This window comes from Leptonotus elevatus, chromosome 6, assembly GCF_054856555.1.
Source record: "Leptonotus elevatus isolate MCC_2025b chromosome 6, RoL_Lele_1.0, whole genome shotgun sequence".
In the NCBI taxonomy this organism is placed as follows: Eukaryota; Metazoa; Chordata; class Actinopteri; order Syngnathiformes; family Syngnathidae; genus Leptonotus; species Leptonotus elevatus.
Window position 1 is genome coordinate 14,826,681 of NC_141244.1, and position 13,099 is coordinate 14,839,779.

General features: G+C 39.3%; 1 protein-coding gene across 3 annotated transcripts in view; it reads left to right on the plus strand.

Annotated features, from left to right (window-relative positions):
• The window catches only part of LOC147172201 (receptor-type tyrosine-protein phosphatase U), a 213,029-nt gene that overhangs the window by 174,348 nt on the left and 25,582 nt on the right, over window positions 1-13,099 (plus strand). For 2 of the 3 annotated variants that reach the window (XM_086077670.1, XM_086077672.1), the window contains 4 exons: window positions 4,266-4,338; window positions 4,424-4,500; window positions 9,451-9,468; window positions 12,928-12,964. In XM_086077670.1, the coding sequence (XP_085933796.1) occupies window positions 4,266-4,338; window positions 4,424-4,500; window positions 9,451-9,468; window positions 12,928-12,964 (205 nt within the window). The remainder of the gene's footprint in view (window positions 1-4,265; window positions 4,339-4,423; window positions 4,501-9,450; window positions 9,469-12,927; window positions 12,965-13,099) is intronic. The other variant, XM_086077671.1, reaches the window with a different exon arrangement.

The following is a 13,099-nucleotide window of genomic DNA, read 5'->3' on the forward strand; positions in this document are numbered from 1 at the left end:
TTGTCTTAATATTTTTTATTAGCTTTTTACGTTTAAACATTTTCGATTGCACTTACTGCATTTCCAACTTCAAGTTTTTGCCAACATAAATAGATAAATAAATATACATTATAATAAATTCTCTTTGGTCCAAAAGGAATTTACATAATTATAGTACTTCTATTTTTTTAAATTGGTCTTTACATTTCTAAATGTGTAAACATTGTCCTGTTTTGTACCAAAAATAAATAAATGATCATCCTACTGCACAGTGCACAAGCTGCACTCCAACTTCGAGTTCTTGCCAACATAAATAAATAAATACATATTATTATACATTCTGTTTGGTCCTAAAGGAACTTACAAAATGATAGTGTTTCTTTTTTATTTTTAATTCATTCACAGCCATTAACGGTTATAGACGTCACAGATTAATTTTTTTACTGGGCTGGCGGTGAATGAGTTAATTGGTCTTAATATTTTGAAATGCTTAAAACATTTTCTTGTTCTATACCAAAAAAAAATAATCGTTTGGATAATCGTGATTTAAATTATTGCCAAAATAATTGTGATGATTATTTTTCCCACAATCGAGCGCCCCAAGGACACATATTGAAGGGCCGTGATCTTTGTGTACTTTCCTCCAGTGAATCAATTTTTGGCTGAGTGATGAGATCACACCCTGCAAGAAAGTCCACCGCTGTCATCCAAAACCTGTTGCATTGATAAAAAAAAAAAAGACAGCTAACATATTTTGTCTCTGCTTCTTGGTGTCCCTCTCCACTGGAACTAAGCTTGTAGACTCATTAAACTGTCCCTCATGGGAAAAAGAATCCCGTGGAAACAAAATCAATACACACCTCTTTGCTCGAGTGTGTGTTTTGATGGAGTGTCTCTCAAAGCAAGGAAATTGATGAGGACGATGATATTACACTGCCCTAGCGGGTGTAAGCTTTTTATTTCCCTGAGGAATACCTGTGTTCTGTAAAAAACAGTGATCAATAATTTACAGTGAGTTAAGTTGTAAGGGGGCGCGCTTACGTGCGCCACTTGCTGTCACTGCATTCTTTTCAACGCCGACTCCGCTACAGTGAAGATTTTTGCCGGGGAACTGGGAACTTTGATTACAGCAGTTGGCCTCGTCGCGTTAAGGTCAAGGGAGGATGATGAACTCCCGGAGTAAAAGTGCACTTGCAGCAAAGGTTACCACTGAATCACAACACTCTTAATTTGGAAAAGCACAACGTCGAACTTTCAAAGGGTAGGATTACTGTGCACAAATCGTGACGGCGTGGCGCGCATTCGTGCAGGTAAAGGTATCCTGAAAAAAAAAGCCTAATTTGGGAAACCTCCGACTGTATTGGACTGGGGTTTTACTGCTGCCATCTCACTTTGCTCATTTTAATTGATCCTCTTAACCAACCCACACCACTGATCCCTGCCAGTGAGGCTCTCTAATCAATCTTCCGCAGGTTCGTATTGCTTTGCTTGCCTTCAATATTGCACAACCCCCTCACGCGTTCCCTTTGTTTTTCCTCTGCCTGCTCCTCTCTTGACGTCTGAGGAGCGATGAGAGCGGAGAAACAAAGAGCTCCGAGGTCTGGCATCAAAATTTAAGAGGAAAGGAGAAAAAACTGCAGTCGCGATATATACAATGTAAAGAGTTAGAAGGTAAAGAGAAGGCAGGATTCAAAGAGGGGCGGCACATGGTACAAGTGAGGAGGAGGGTGTAATCCTATGCAGGATTTGGCTGGTTCTTGGCTCTCTTGTGGGGAAAACTGCATTGTAATCCCCTGCTCAGCATGCAGACTTTGGCAGAGTTTCATCGAATTTCCCCAGTGGCTGAAAACCACAGGGGGGGGTATGCCTGTCTTGAAATATGCATGTGTTTGTGTGCAGACATCTGAGGGGGCTTTTTGTAGAACTAATTTCGGCCCCCACAGTGGACCCTCCAAAGAAGTTTTACATGACTTGGGAGAGGACTTGTAACCATTTTTGAATTAACAGCTTTGGTTATGGTTTGATTATTATAAGTGCAAATATCTTCCTGTTTTCCTTCACATTTTTCTTATTCATGTGCCGCAAAGAGCGTAGGTAGTAAGCCATGCATGCTAATTGTTGTGCTGTGGGTTTGAGCAGACAAACACACCATGTGGCCATAATACAATCCACTAAAGGTGTTTGAAAAGCTTTGAACCTTTTGCATGCTAGTCGCACATCAATGTAGAATTGTTTGTACCAAATGAACTTTTGTTGTGGTTTTCTGTGATTGGATAATCACTGTTTGGTGAAGGGTTCTAGCAAATGGCCAGTTTATCAACTAGGTAAGAATTATCGAAATTACCAGTGGGTTATTTGAACAAAACTTGAACAAAATTAGGATAACTGTACTCTATTTTTATAAATCAATCCTTCTCAAATAGGGGGTGCTCATTATATCTACACTCTAAAAAAGAGAATTGTAATTGAATTGAATTAAGTTCATCCACGTTGAATTAATTATGAGTTCATTAAACTTAATATATTTACTTTATATTAACTTGAATTAAATTAATCCAAAGGTAATCCAAAGTGAAAATATTAAGTTTAATGAACTCCTAATTAATTAAATGTAACGTAATATATTAAGTTTAATGAACATAATTCAGTCGAGTGTTACCAATTGAAGCTTTTTTTTTATGGTCAACAATTCAATTTGTAATCTTAAATTAGTTCAACAATTATCTTTTTAAAGTGTTCATGAGTTGAATTGAGTGGCTATAACTACTAAATATTATTTTCTGTGTATGAGCATAAGCCTATGCTAAATGGTTAGCAAAAGCATTAGCATTAGCGCGCTAGTGATTACCATTTAAGGTAAACAAACACTACCATTTAGTTTACACATACGTGATATATACATTACACATGTTAAGAAAAAGTAAGACACTTACGGATAATGCTTCAACAATAATCAGTGAACGACTGGAGCTGCCTATGTTAGCTACAATTAGCTCAACAACTTCCTGTCCACGGCGTACGTCTGCAAAAAAGGTCCGTGTAGAAACCTGGACGGCGGCACAAACATGAGCTTTGAGGCAGATATTTTTAGTCGACTTATTTTCAACGTCAACTTATCTGAATTTTTTCCCAACCCCAACTCGAATAGACATCACAGTACAGCTCATGCCTTCAATCCTTATGTTAAATATATTTAACTCATTCACTCGCAGCCATTTTCACTGAAGCAACCCCCTTCACTCCCTGTTTTATTTATTTTATTTATTTTATTATTTTTTTTATTATTATTATTATTTATTTTATTTATTTTGACTGATTTTGCAAGGCCCACAGAATATTGCGTTGTATTGCTATAAAAACATGAAAGAGTAGAGTCTCTTCTTCCATCAGAAAAAAAAAGTATATTTCTATCTGTTTCCGTTTTGCAGCAATTAGCATTAGAATACAGCTAAGTTTCATCATTATTCACAAATTAGTTTAAAATTGTGGGGGAAAACAGCTTTTTGCAACATGTCCCTGGTTGATCTCTTATACTCTGCTGCCACCTGCTGGCCGTTTTTGTAATAACTACCATTGCTTCAACCGTTCTCTTCAGTTCAGAGGCTGCATCAAAGCCTACATAAAAAAATTATAAATACGTTTTTGGCACACTGGTAACATTTAAAATAGAACATATTTATATGTTTTGGGAGCAAATGAGTTTTACTTATTAATACCATAAATATTAATGTCATGCTTATGTACCTCATGAGTCTGACCTACAATTTTGGATCTAAATCTTGTCTCCTCGCAATTGTCTTATTTGGATCTCTTCAGAGCACTCACGCTGTCACAATGTGATGTCGAGAAAACAAGGTAGCAGTTTTGTTCCGCCTGCGACTGCACTGCACTATTGTTTGGAACCAATGGCACTAACTTATACCGGGGTTCACCTTTACAAGAGAATGTGTGAAAACAAATGAAGTTGCACATTGTAATACAAGGTATTTTTTTGGTAACAAGTGTGAGCTGAAGAGTATGTGAAATTGGCAGCCTCGTGACACCCAAAGGTCTCGAACGGAAGAGCGACGAGGCACAATGCTCTCAGCTTTGTTCTGTTTAATTTCACAGCGCGTATGTAGCATCAAACCTCTCCATAAAATCCGATGCTTCTTGAGCTAAGCCTCCATCGTGTGTCACAGTTGTGCCCTATTTTCATTCAAGACTATTTGAGAGGTTACTGGAGAGGGTTCTTAAAGTATGCATTACATTAACCCCCCCCCCCCCCTCCTCTGTTCTCTACATAGAGCTTCTTTGACGGCTGGGACTGCACAAAGAAGAAAGACAAAACCAAAGGGAGGCATGATACATTATTGGGATGTAAGTCATCATAGTAAAAACACACAATCTAACACGCTTGTCCTACGTCAATGCACTTCTGTTCTGTTGTCTTTAACTGCGTCAGATGATCGCCACCGAGTCAAGCTCAACCCTCTCTTGGGAGACCCCAATTGCGACTACATCAACGCCAACTACATTGACGTAAGTGTCCGGCGAGGCCCTCGCTCTCTCGGTCCTGTAAACCAATCAAGTCAGCTGACCCACTTTCATCCAATCAAACAACCCGCTTAGTTTTGTCACGCTTGTCAGCCACTGCGTAACATTCCCCGAGCCCGGGACAAAGTCAGCTATCACTTTTATTGAAACAGGAGAATAAATGCATTTAATACCATGGAGAGGAGATGAACCTCTTTTTTTAGGATGCCACTAATCCCTCTAAATGAAATCGACTTGATTGATGTTATTCAATCTCTGGTTGGGCGTGGGCGGGGTGGCGTGGTGGAGATTGAGGATGGGGGCCGCGGATGGGTAATGATCCTTTCCATTGTTAACCTTGAGTGTTCTCCACACATGACGTGCCACAGTAATTTTCACCTGTCATTAATAGGTTAGATGCTTTCATGCGTTCTCATCCATACATGTTCCCATTCACTTATTTCTAAGTTCACCGGTAAGACGGCTGTACGAAAATCAAAAGTCAAGTTGTGGCAAACAGCTAAAGATAGAAGTACGTGCTTGTCTGTGCTGTGGATTTGTTGAGTTATGTCAAGGGAAGTGTGGCAACCTGACATAGATTCTTTTGTCTCACACGATTTATTTTGCACACCTCGCACTGGGACTCGATATGGTGCCTCTGTGCGAAGCTGAGGCGGAGTGATTCCCCGCCCTACACTACCTTGGACGGCTAAAAGCAGAAACACGTTTCAGTCAAAACTTGTCTGAAGAATAGATTTGAAAGCACATTTCTTCTAAAGATTCATTTATGGAACGCACTTAGGTCGCCTTTCATTGGATTAACCTTTTATGACAAATCAAATCAAGTAACTGCAGAGGTTGTTTTTTTTCCTGGAATAATTGCAAGTGATGAGAAGCTTTTATGGAGCATAAAATTAAAATCATGCCTTGTTATGTGCTTACTTTTTGACGTGGGGGCGTATGCAACATTTGAGTGAAAATTGTTACCTGACAAGGCCGAGTCAACGCATCAAAATTAAAAGCATCTACAGTGGACCCTGTTTTTTTTTTTTTTTTTACAAGAATCAATCCCAGCCGCAAATAGAGGACATATGCAAATAATGGATGCAATGGTAAAAGTGATGTAATTGCCTATATCAGGGACAAGGTTATTTAAAAAAATAAATAAAACTACAATTAAAAAAAAACAATTTCATTAACGAAATAAAATAAAAATGAAAATGCTAACTATAATTTTAGCGAAAACGTCGTTTGTTTTAGTCTTTAGTAATTAATTTAATGCATGAGCCGTTGGGGCCGATTTTAAATGTGATTTTAAGTTGATTTTTTTTAACCGGAATGGACTATATACCACAGAGGAGGCGGGACTTCCGATTTCCGGGTTTTCCTTGGTTGCGCGTTCCCGTCAACGGGTGCGAGGCTGCGAGTGTGTAGTGTCTGTCTCAGAGTGCGAGAGCGCGCGGTTGGGGGGCGCAGGGGTGGGGGTGCGAGTGTTGGAACGCGGCCGCCAGCAGTGGCCGGAAACGGCGCTGATGTGTAAAACCCGGAAGTCGGAAGTCTGTGGCATCTACCCCATAAGGACGTTTGAAAGTGTGTCACACAGAAGTGATGTCATCTAGCAGCAGCCAATAGAAAAAGCACCTTCAGATGATGTCGCTCCGAGGCGACTTGACTTTTGACTTCAATAGCTTGGCTCGCCTGCTTTTTCATTTAGCTCAGCCGAAATGCAACGCTAGGTAGGAAATGAGTTATTTTTTTAATTACCATGGTGTTTATTAAATATTGCGCACAAGTAATTCACTTTTTTTTTTAAAGAAAATGAATACTGAAACTAGCTAAAACTAAACTAAAACTAAGCATTTTTTGAAATAACTAAAACTAATAAAAACTAACAGAATCATGACAACTAACTCAATTTAAAAAACAAAAATCAAAAACGAAATAAAAACTAACTAAAATGAAAATTCCCAAACTATAATAAGCCTGATCAGGGATTGGCAACCACGGCCAGTGTTCCTCGATTAATCTTGTAGAATAAAATATTGATTGCAGCTCAGTAGTTTTAAGTTGCAATAACAGTTTTCACCACTAAATGGCAGATTTACGACAGAGAACACGAGAAAGCGGGTTCTGACAAAAAGCAGCACCAAAACCAAATTAGGTCAAGAAGATGCTGTCTTTCAGGTACAATAGAAAGCATTTAAACGCAAACCTAACCGTTGACATCCGAGAACTGTTAATAGTTTGAAGTGCAAGAAGGAAATTTGGAATCAGCAGAATATAAAAAAATTGCCAAATTACACAAAATCCCAATTAGGCGTGTTTTTCTGCAAATTACGGACGATATGTTCCCGTAAACCAGAAATATGTGCGGTCCACTGTACTTGCAGTGATCGTTTCACAACATTTTATATCGAAAAGCATTCCTCCATCGGAGCCAATGTGTTTGCGTTCAAAACAGAGGCGAGAAGGAGCAAAGTGTTTTCCCCCTCTTTCTCTCTTTCCACCATTCAATGCCTGAGCCTTCGCTTGCTACGGTGCGCTTTGCTTGAAGAACAGGTGCTGTTTTTTTTGCATACGTTTGACAGCCTGCTGCGCCTGCGGAGGAAGGAAGAGCAGTTCAATGTGCCGTGGCTTATATGCTATGTTACGTTTCATTTCATCCGCAGACAAAAAGTCTCACTTTGGCTTCGCAAATCAATACATGTTATGATGACATAAACACAGTTGACATCTGTGTATCTGCTGAAAATAATTTTGTGTGATTTTTATTGGGGGGGGGGGGGCTATAATTGATCTGCGATCTAGTGCAAATTCGATGTAGTTTTTACAAGTTCTAATTTACAACTTCAACTTCATCATGCCTTTTAACTGACATGCAATGCTCATCTTAATTTTGTACGTTAAAGGGATAATGTGTAGGATTTAGTGGTGAAAGTAATAATTAGTTCATTTTAAAAACCCACTATTAATTTCAATAATATGCAAAGAATATGTTCTATCACATCAATGTACATTTAAAAAAATATAATCATAGGTCTAGTTATAACTAATCATATTACATAGGTCGCGGCACTCCTTACAGGAGTCGGACATGTTTTGCTACGGATACCCGAAAGAGAAGAACTTTGCGAACGTAGTTAGCTTCTGGTGCTGCTTGCAGCTAGTGGCGGACCCAATGAGTTGACCACTGCTAGGTCCCATGATTTGGGCTCCCGCTGCTTTGCTCTTGCTGGCTTTTGTGAGCTTCTCCCGCTAGCCACTTCAGCTAGTTAGCAGCTCTTGTTAGCCGCTAGAGCCAGTTCTTGCCATCCGCTCCTGTTAGCAACTCCAGCGAGTTCTTCCATCTTGCTCGCTGTTCCGACAAGCTCCTGCTCGCCGGGCTGCTCGAGCCGCTCACTAGCTCATTCCAAATAATAATTGGTAGTAATTGGTGGTAGGCTTGCAAAGTGTGGTCTCGTTGCGTTCTGTTAATTCACCACTAGATAACACCTAATCCTACACACTGTCCCCTTAAACTAGGGCCCGACTGATTATAATTGGCCGATTAATGGCCAATTATTTTTCCGTTAAAAGAAAAGCTAATTTTTTGACGCTGTGAAAGTACCCTGAATGCACCATTTTGCCTACGTAGCATTGGCAACTAGCAAGTTTGTAGCCTATGTTATTCTGGTTATTCTGTTGTCCCCAAGTGTCATTTAAGATGTTTAATGGCAGCTCAGTTGCAGGTAACTGTAAAACTAAACACACAACGTTGAGAATTACATCCACTGTATATTTAAATATAAAACATGCTTCGTTTTTAAAACATCGCTAGCCTAGCGCTAATGCTCAAAGCAAAGGGATGGTCCCATTCAAATGCTAACAGGAAGTTAGCATTGACTTGCCCCCCAACCGTGCAGCGCGTCTCAACTCTCTGAAATGCTTCGGACAACTGAGAGAAACTACACACTCGCACCCGTCGACGGGAACGCGCAACGGATGGGCAAAAAGGCGGAAGTCCCGCCTCTTTAGTGGCATATACCCAATTATTTTAGTTTATTCTATTCTTATTTCACTTTCTTATTTATTTATGTTGTCATTATTTTTTTCTGCCAAAAATCGGCATCAGCATCGGCCTAAAAAAAATGCATAATCGATCGGGCCCTACTTTAAACATCATAGTGGATGGGGGCTTTTATTTACTCACCTGCAGAGGGTTTCAGGTGTTGATTTGAGGGGAGGAGTCTAATTGAGGGGAGGCCTTGTATAATGTTGGAGCTCGTGACACTGGGGCTCATTGATTGGTCAACAGAGATTTTTGTGTGATTTCAATACGACTGCTGTTTCTTACATATAGTTAAGCCCCACATTGTTTATATCATGGACAGATTTCAGTAAAACTAGTTTTGAAAATTGGCCTTTCAGCTGTAAAAAGCACAATGAAGTGTTACATTGCATGTTATGCCATATCTAAAATATGTGTTTGATATTATATTATTGTCATCTTGATACATACACTCTCTCGACACAAGTACATTTTCCCCAAAAATTTGCTCATTATACCACGTTAGCCACTTTAGCCTGGACCTTTAGAATTGTGCCAAAAATGGTGTTTCTTCAAAATCATCAAATATGATTCATTTCTAACATTGTATAGCCTTTTACTCTGTCATATGCAGCAACAGCAACAAATGCAATTTCACTTGAATAAATTTGAAGCTTAAGTCCACCACCATTCCTTACGTGGCATGGAGCTATTGTAATTTTTCACTTTACATGCTGATTCCATCATGAGATGTCTGATGGCAAAATGTGCATAACATCCGCGGCTCGACTTTTCATGATCACACGCACACACACCTTCCCACCTGTCTGTAAAGCAAGCTGTCTACCAAAAAGCTTCTTTCATTAACTAGCATATATGTCTTCTTTTTCTACTCCCCTCCCCATTTCCTCAACCTTGCACCCCTGTAGATTCGGATTAACAGGGAAGTAAGTACTTCACCGCTTGTTCTTCTGCCTGCCATCGCTTGATTTCTCCTTCTTTTTTTTCTCCCCTCACTCCTTCTCTCACGCTCCTCTATCCACAAATGCCTAGCGTCTTTCAGGATTGTATTTATTTAGACATGAAAAGAACAGGAAAAAAAAAGTCTTAGTGATTTGAAATGAACATAAGTGCACGTGTCCTTTCAGCAGTGATGACCCCGCTGCCTTTGTCTGTGCACTTAAGTGACCCGGGAAGGAAGTTTAGTTACCATGGTGACCGTGTCAGCGGAGGAAGGGGGGGAAGCGTCCGTGCTGATAGGTTGGCAGGGGCAAGAGGAATTGTGGATATCGGGCTTAACCATCCATTTCCATTTTCAACATATTCCCAATTATCTGATTCAATTCATCAGCACTCAACTTTTTCGGCGAGATGGCTTTTAGAGCTATCAGAAATCTCAAACACACGTGACATACAGAACATCTTTGGAACATTTTTTTTTTTTTAGTTTCTTCTAATTATTTTTCGACTTCTCCAAAACATACATTTTATCTGTGTATCTTCTGACCGGACATGACAGCACCCGTGAGTTTTTCAGGGAGATGTTTTCAGAAAGCGTCTTTCTGCTCGCAAGGTTAGACGCTTCTTTTCAGGAGGACGCTTGCTCATTCTCTGTGTCCACGCATTCAACTCCCCCAGGTGATGTTTTGTGGTGTTTATTCCTCTCAAGACTGTGAAGGTGACTTCATTGTTAATCCATGTTCGCTTCATCCCCTACCATATGAAAACGTCTGCCATCTATATACCAAAGGCTGCGCCAGGCCTTTGGTATAAAGGATCGAAATTATATATTTTTTTCCTACAAACGTCAACGTAATGAATTTGGGGACCTACCGGTATGTAAGATTTTGGTTGAATACAATTTATTTGTGATTCAAGGGGAAGGCAGAAAGCATGGGGGGAAAAAAAGGATTATGGCTTGTTTTTTTTTTTTTGCCCCCCCCCCCAACCCACCCACCCCACCCCCCATCATATTTAATAATAAATGCTATTTGTTTCGACTGCAAGTACAGCCATGAACAAAAGTTGTTTCATTAACTTTGCAGCTTCAGTTTTTGTGTTTGCGAGTCATGTTGCTTGTATTTTATATATATATATAAAATATATTTTATATTATTGCAACACATGGACAAGTATTTCTTAATTCCTAATATCATTAATATGCTTGAGAGAATTCCTGTTGATGATGGTTCACTAGATACATTTTTGACCAGGATTGTGCTGAAAGATGTGTTTCTTGTTATCGACTGTCCTGCAATTTGTTATTCGTCTATTCACAATACATCCTCAAAGTCGTCGCTGAAAAGCATCTCCAACTTTTGTCTTCAAATACAAATGACTTTTCTTTTGTTTAATTTCATGTATATATTTGATTATTTCAAAGAAAAGAAAGGGGTAGAAGGAAGTCAAACATAATAATAATAATAAAATCAAATTAACACAAAATGGATGACAGCTACAGTCAAGGCACACTTGCAAATATAACAATTTTACAGAGTATCGTGTACAGTAATATAAAAGTAAATCATACCTGGTCCATCCGGTTGCATCTCCATGTCTTGCTATAGTTTGGCTTTCATCACACAACAGTATTGTAATACAATGCTGGTCTCTCTTAAACCATAGTGATGAATTCATCTTCTCGATTTTCTGTCCATACAGACATTATAATTACGTCCAAATGCGAAGGGTGATAATGTGCAAAATGAGCAAAATTGTAAAGGCCTTCCATCGCATCCTGTTCTTGCACCATGCATTGATTCGCTAGCTAACAGCCAATCAGAGGGATCAAATGTCACGACGGTCCGACGACGATTCAACGTCTTGAATCCACCGTAACAACGCTCTCCAATATCTACGATGTTGCAACAGTGATTTCATAATTAGTCAGATGGCCGTATAGCAACGCCCGGACGCTTCCCGACTTCCAACATCGGATTGGCCAATTGAAGTCTTTACAAGCGCACACACTTCAATGCAATACGTCAGATATGGAACAATCAAAAGTTATAATCATAGAGTTGTAATAATAGCAAAGTGTTCTAATTCAGTGAACCTTTAACCTTAAACTCTAAAAACAGTTGGGTCAAAAATAACCCAAATTGGGTCAAGAATGGACCGACCCAACTTTTTTAGTTCTTTAACCCAAAAAAATGGGCCACATTAAATTAATAACCCTCAAAGCAACTCCATTTTTGTGTTGTTTTGTGGGTTAGTCATTTGACCAAACTTTTTGGGTTCGTTGAATAACCCAATTGAATTGGGTCCAAAATGAATTGACCCAACTTTTTCAGTTATTAAGCTCAAAATGTTGGGTCAAATTAAATTAATAACCCACAAAGCCACCCAATTTTGTTGTTTTTTATGGGTTATTACTTTGACCCATCTTTTTTTGCGTTCATCGAACAACCCAGTTGAACTTTTTGAGGTATTTAAGCCTAAAAGTTGGGTCAAGTTAAGTTAAAAACCCATGAATCAACCCAATTTTGGAGTTGTTTTGTGGGTTATTCATTTGGGGTTAATTGCATAACCCAAAAAGTTGGGTCTGTCCCTTTTTGACCCAATTTGAGTGTATGTATTACAGCTATGGTTTGAGATTTGATTTTATGTTATACATGATGATTAAGTGTTCATCAGTAACACCTAGAAATGAGATTTCTGTTCCCTTCACTGTCAATGTTGCATCAACATTTAGCTTTGCGAATATTTGAACCACTTCATAATATTCTGAAACACATTCTCGACTACTTGTGCATGATTTATTTTTTTGCTGGCAAAAAAATAAACAACATATATTTTAACAATGTAGAAACAGTTATAATGTAATCTACATAAAGAAAGAAAAGTTGTGGTCCAAGGACCGATCCTTGAGGTACCCCAAAAGTTACAGTACAGTATTTCGATTGTTTGCTATTACAACTAACTGCTTTCTGTCTTCTTTGCTTTTATATGAAAAAGGCAAAATTTGGAAATGGTTTTCATTTGACAGCGACGACATATTTCTTATATTTCGCCTTAATTCCCACGTAAAATTCCAACTTCCAAGTGAGAATTCCTGTAATTTCGCAAAGATGGAACAGTCATTTCCTTCCTATTTGTTTACTAGGGATCCAGGCATTGTTCATTTAGTTGGCTCGACATCACTGGGAATAAACCTTGCCGAAGGAATCACATTTTGACAGATTTATTGCCGTTTTTTCCCCCCCGCGGTAGCGTCTTAAGAGAGCGCGGCTCTTCGTAGAGGCTGCGAGTGCAAAGACGCGAGTCAGCAGTAGGTCAGAAAGCCGTAAAACACAACACAGCGCTGTCAGGGAGCGGGTGAGATGATGAGAGGGAAAAGGGGTGAGACACACAGCTGTGTGCGAGACAGATGGCTGACTCAGCATGTCATCTCTTTTCTCTTTCAGGGCTACCATCGATCCAACCACTTCATCGCCTCTCAGGGTGAGTGTCGCATCATGTGTGTGTGTGTGTGTTGTGATGCGGAGCTGGGGTGTAATAAATTAGGGATTATGTAGCCAGTGAACCCACTCATGCACAGGCAGATTCAAAGGTGTTATTGTTCCTGGATTGTTAGGG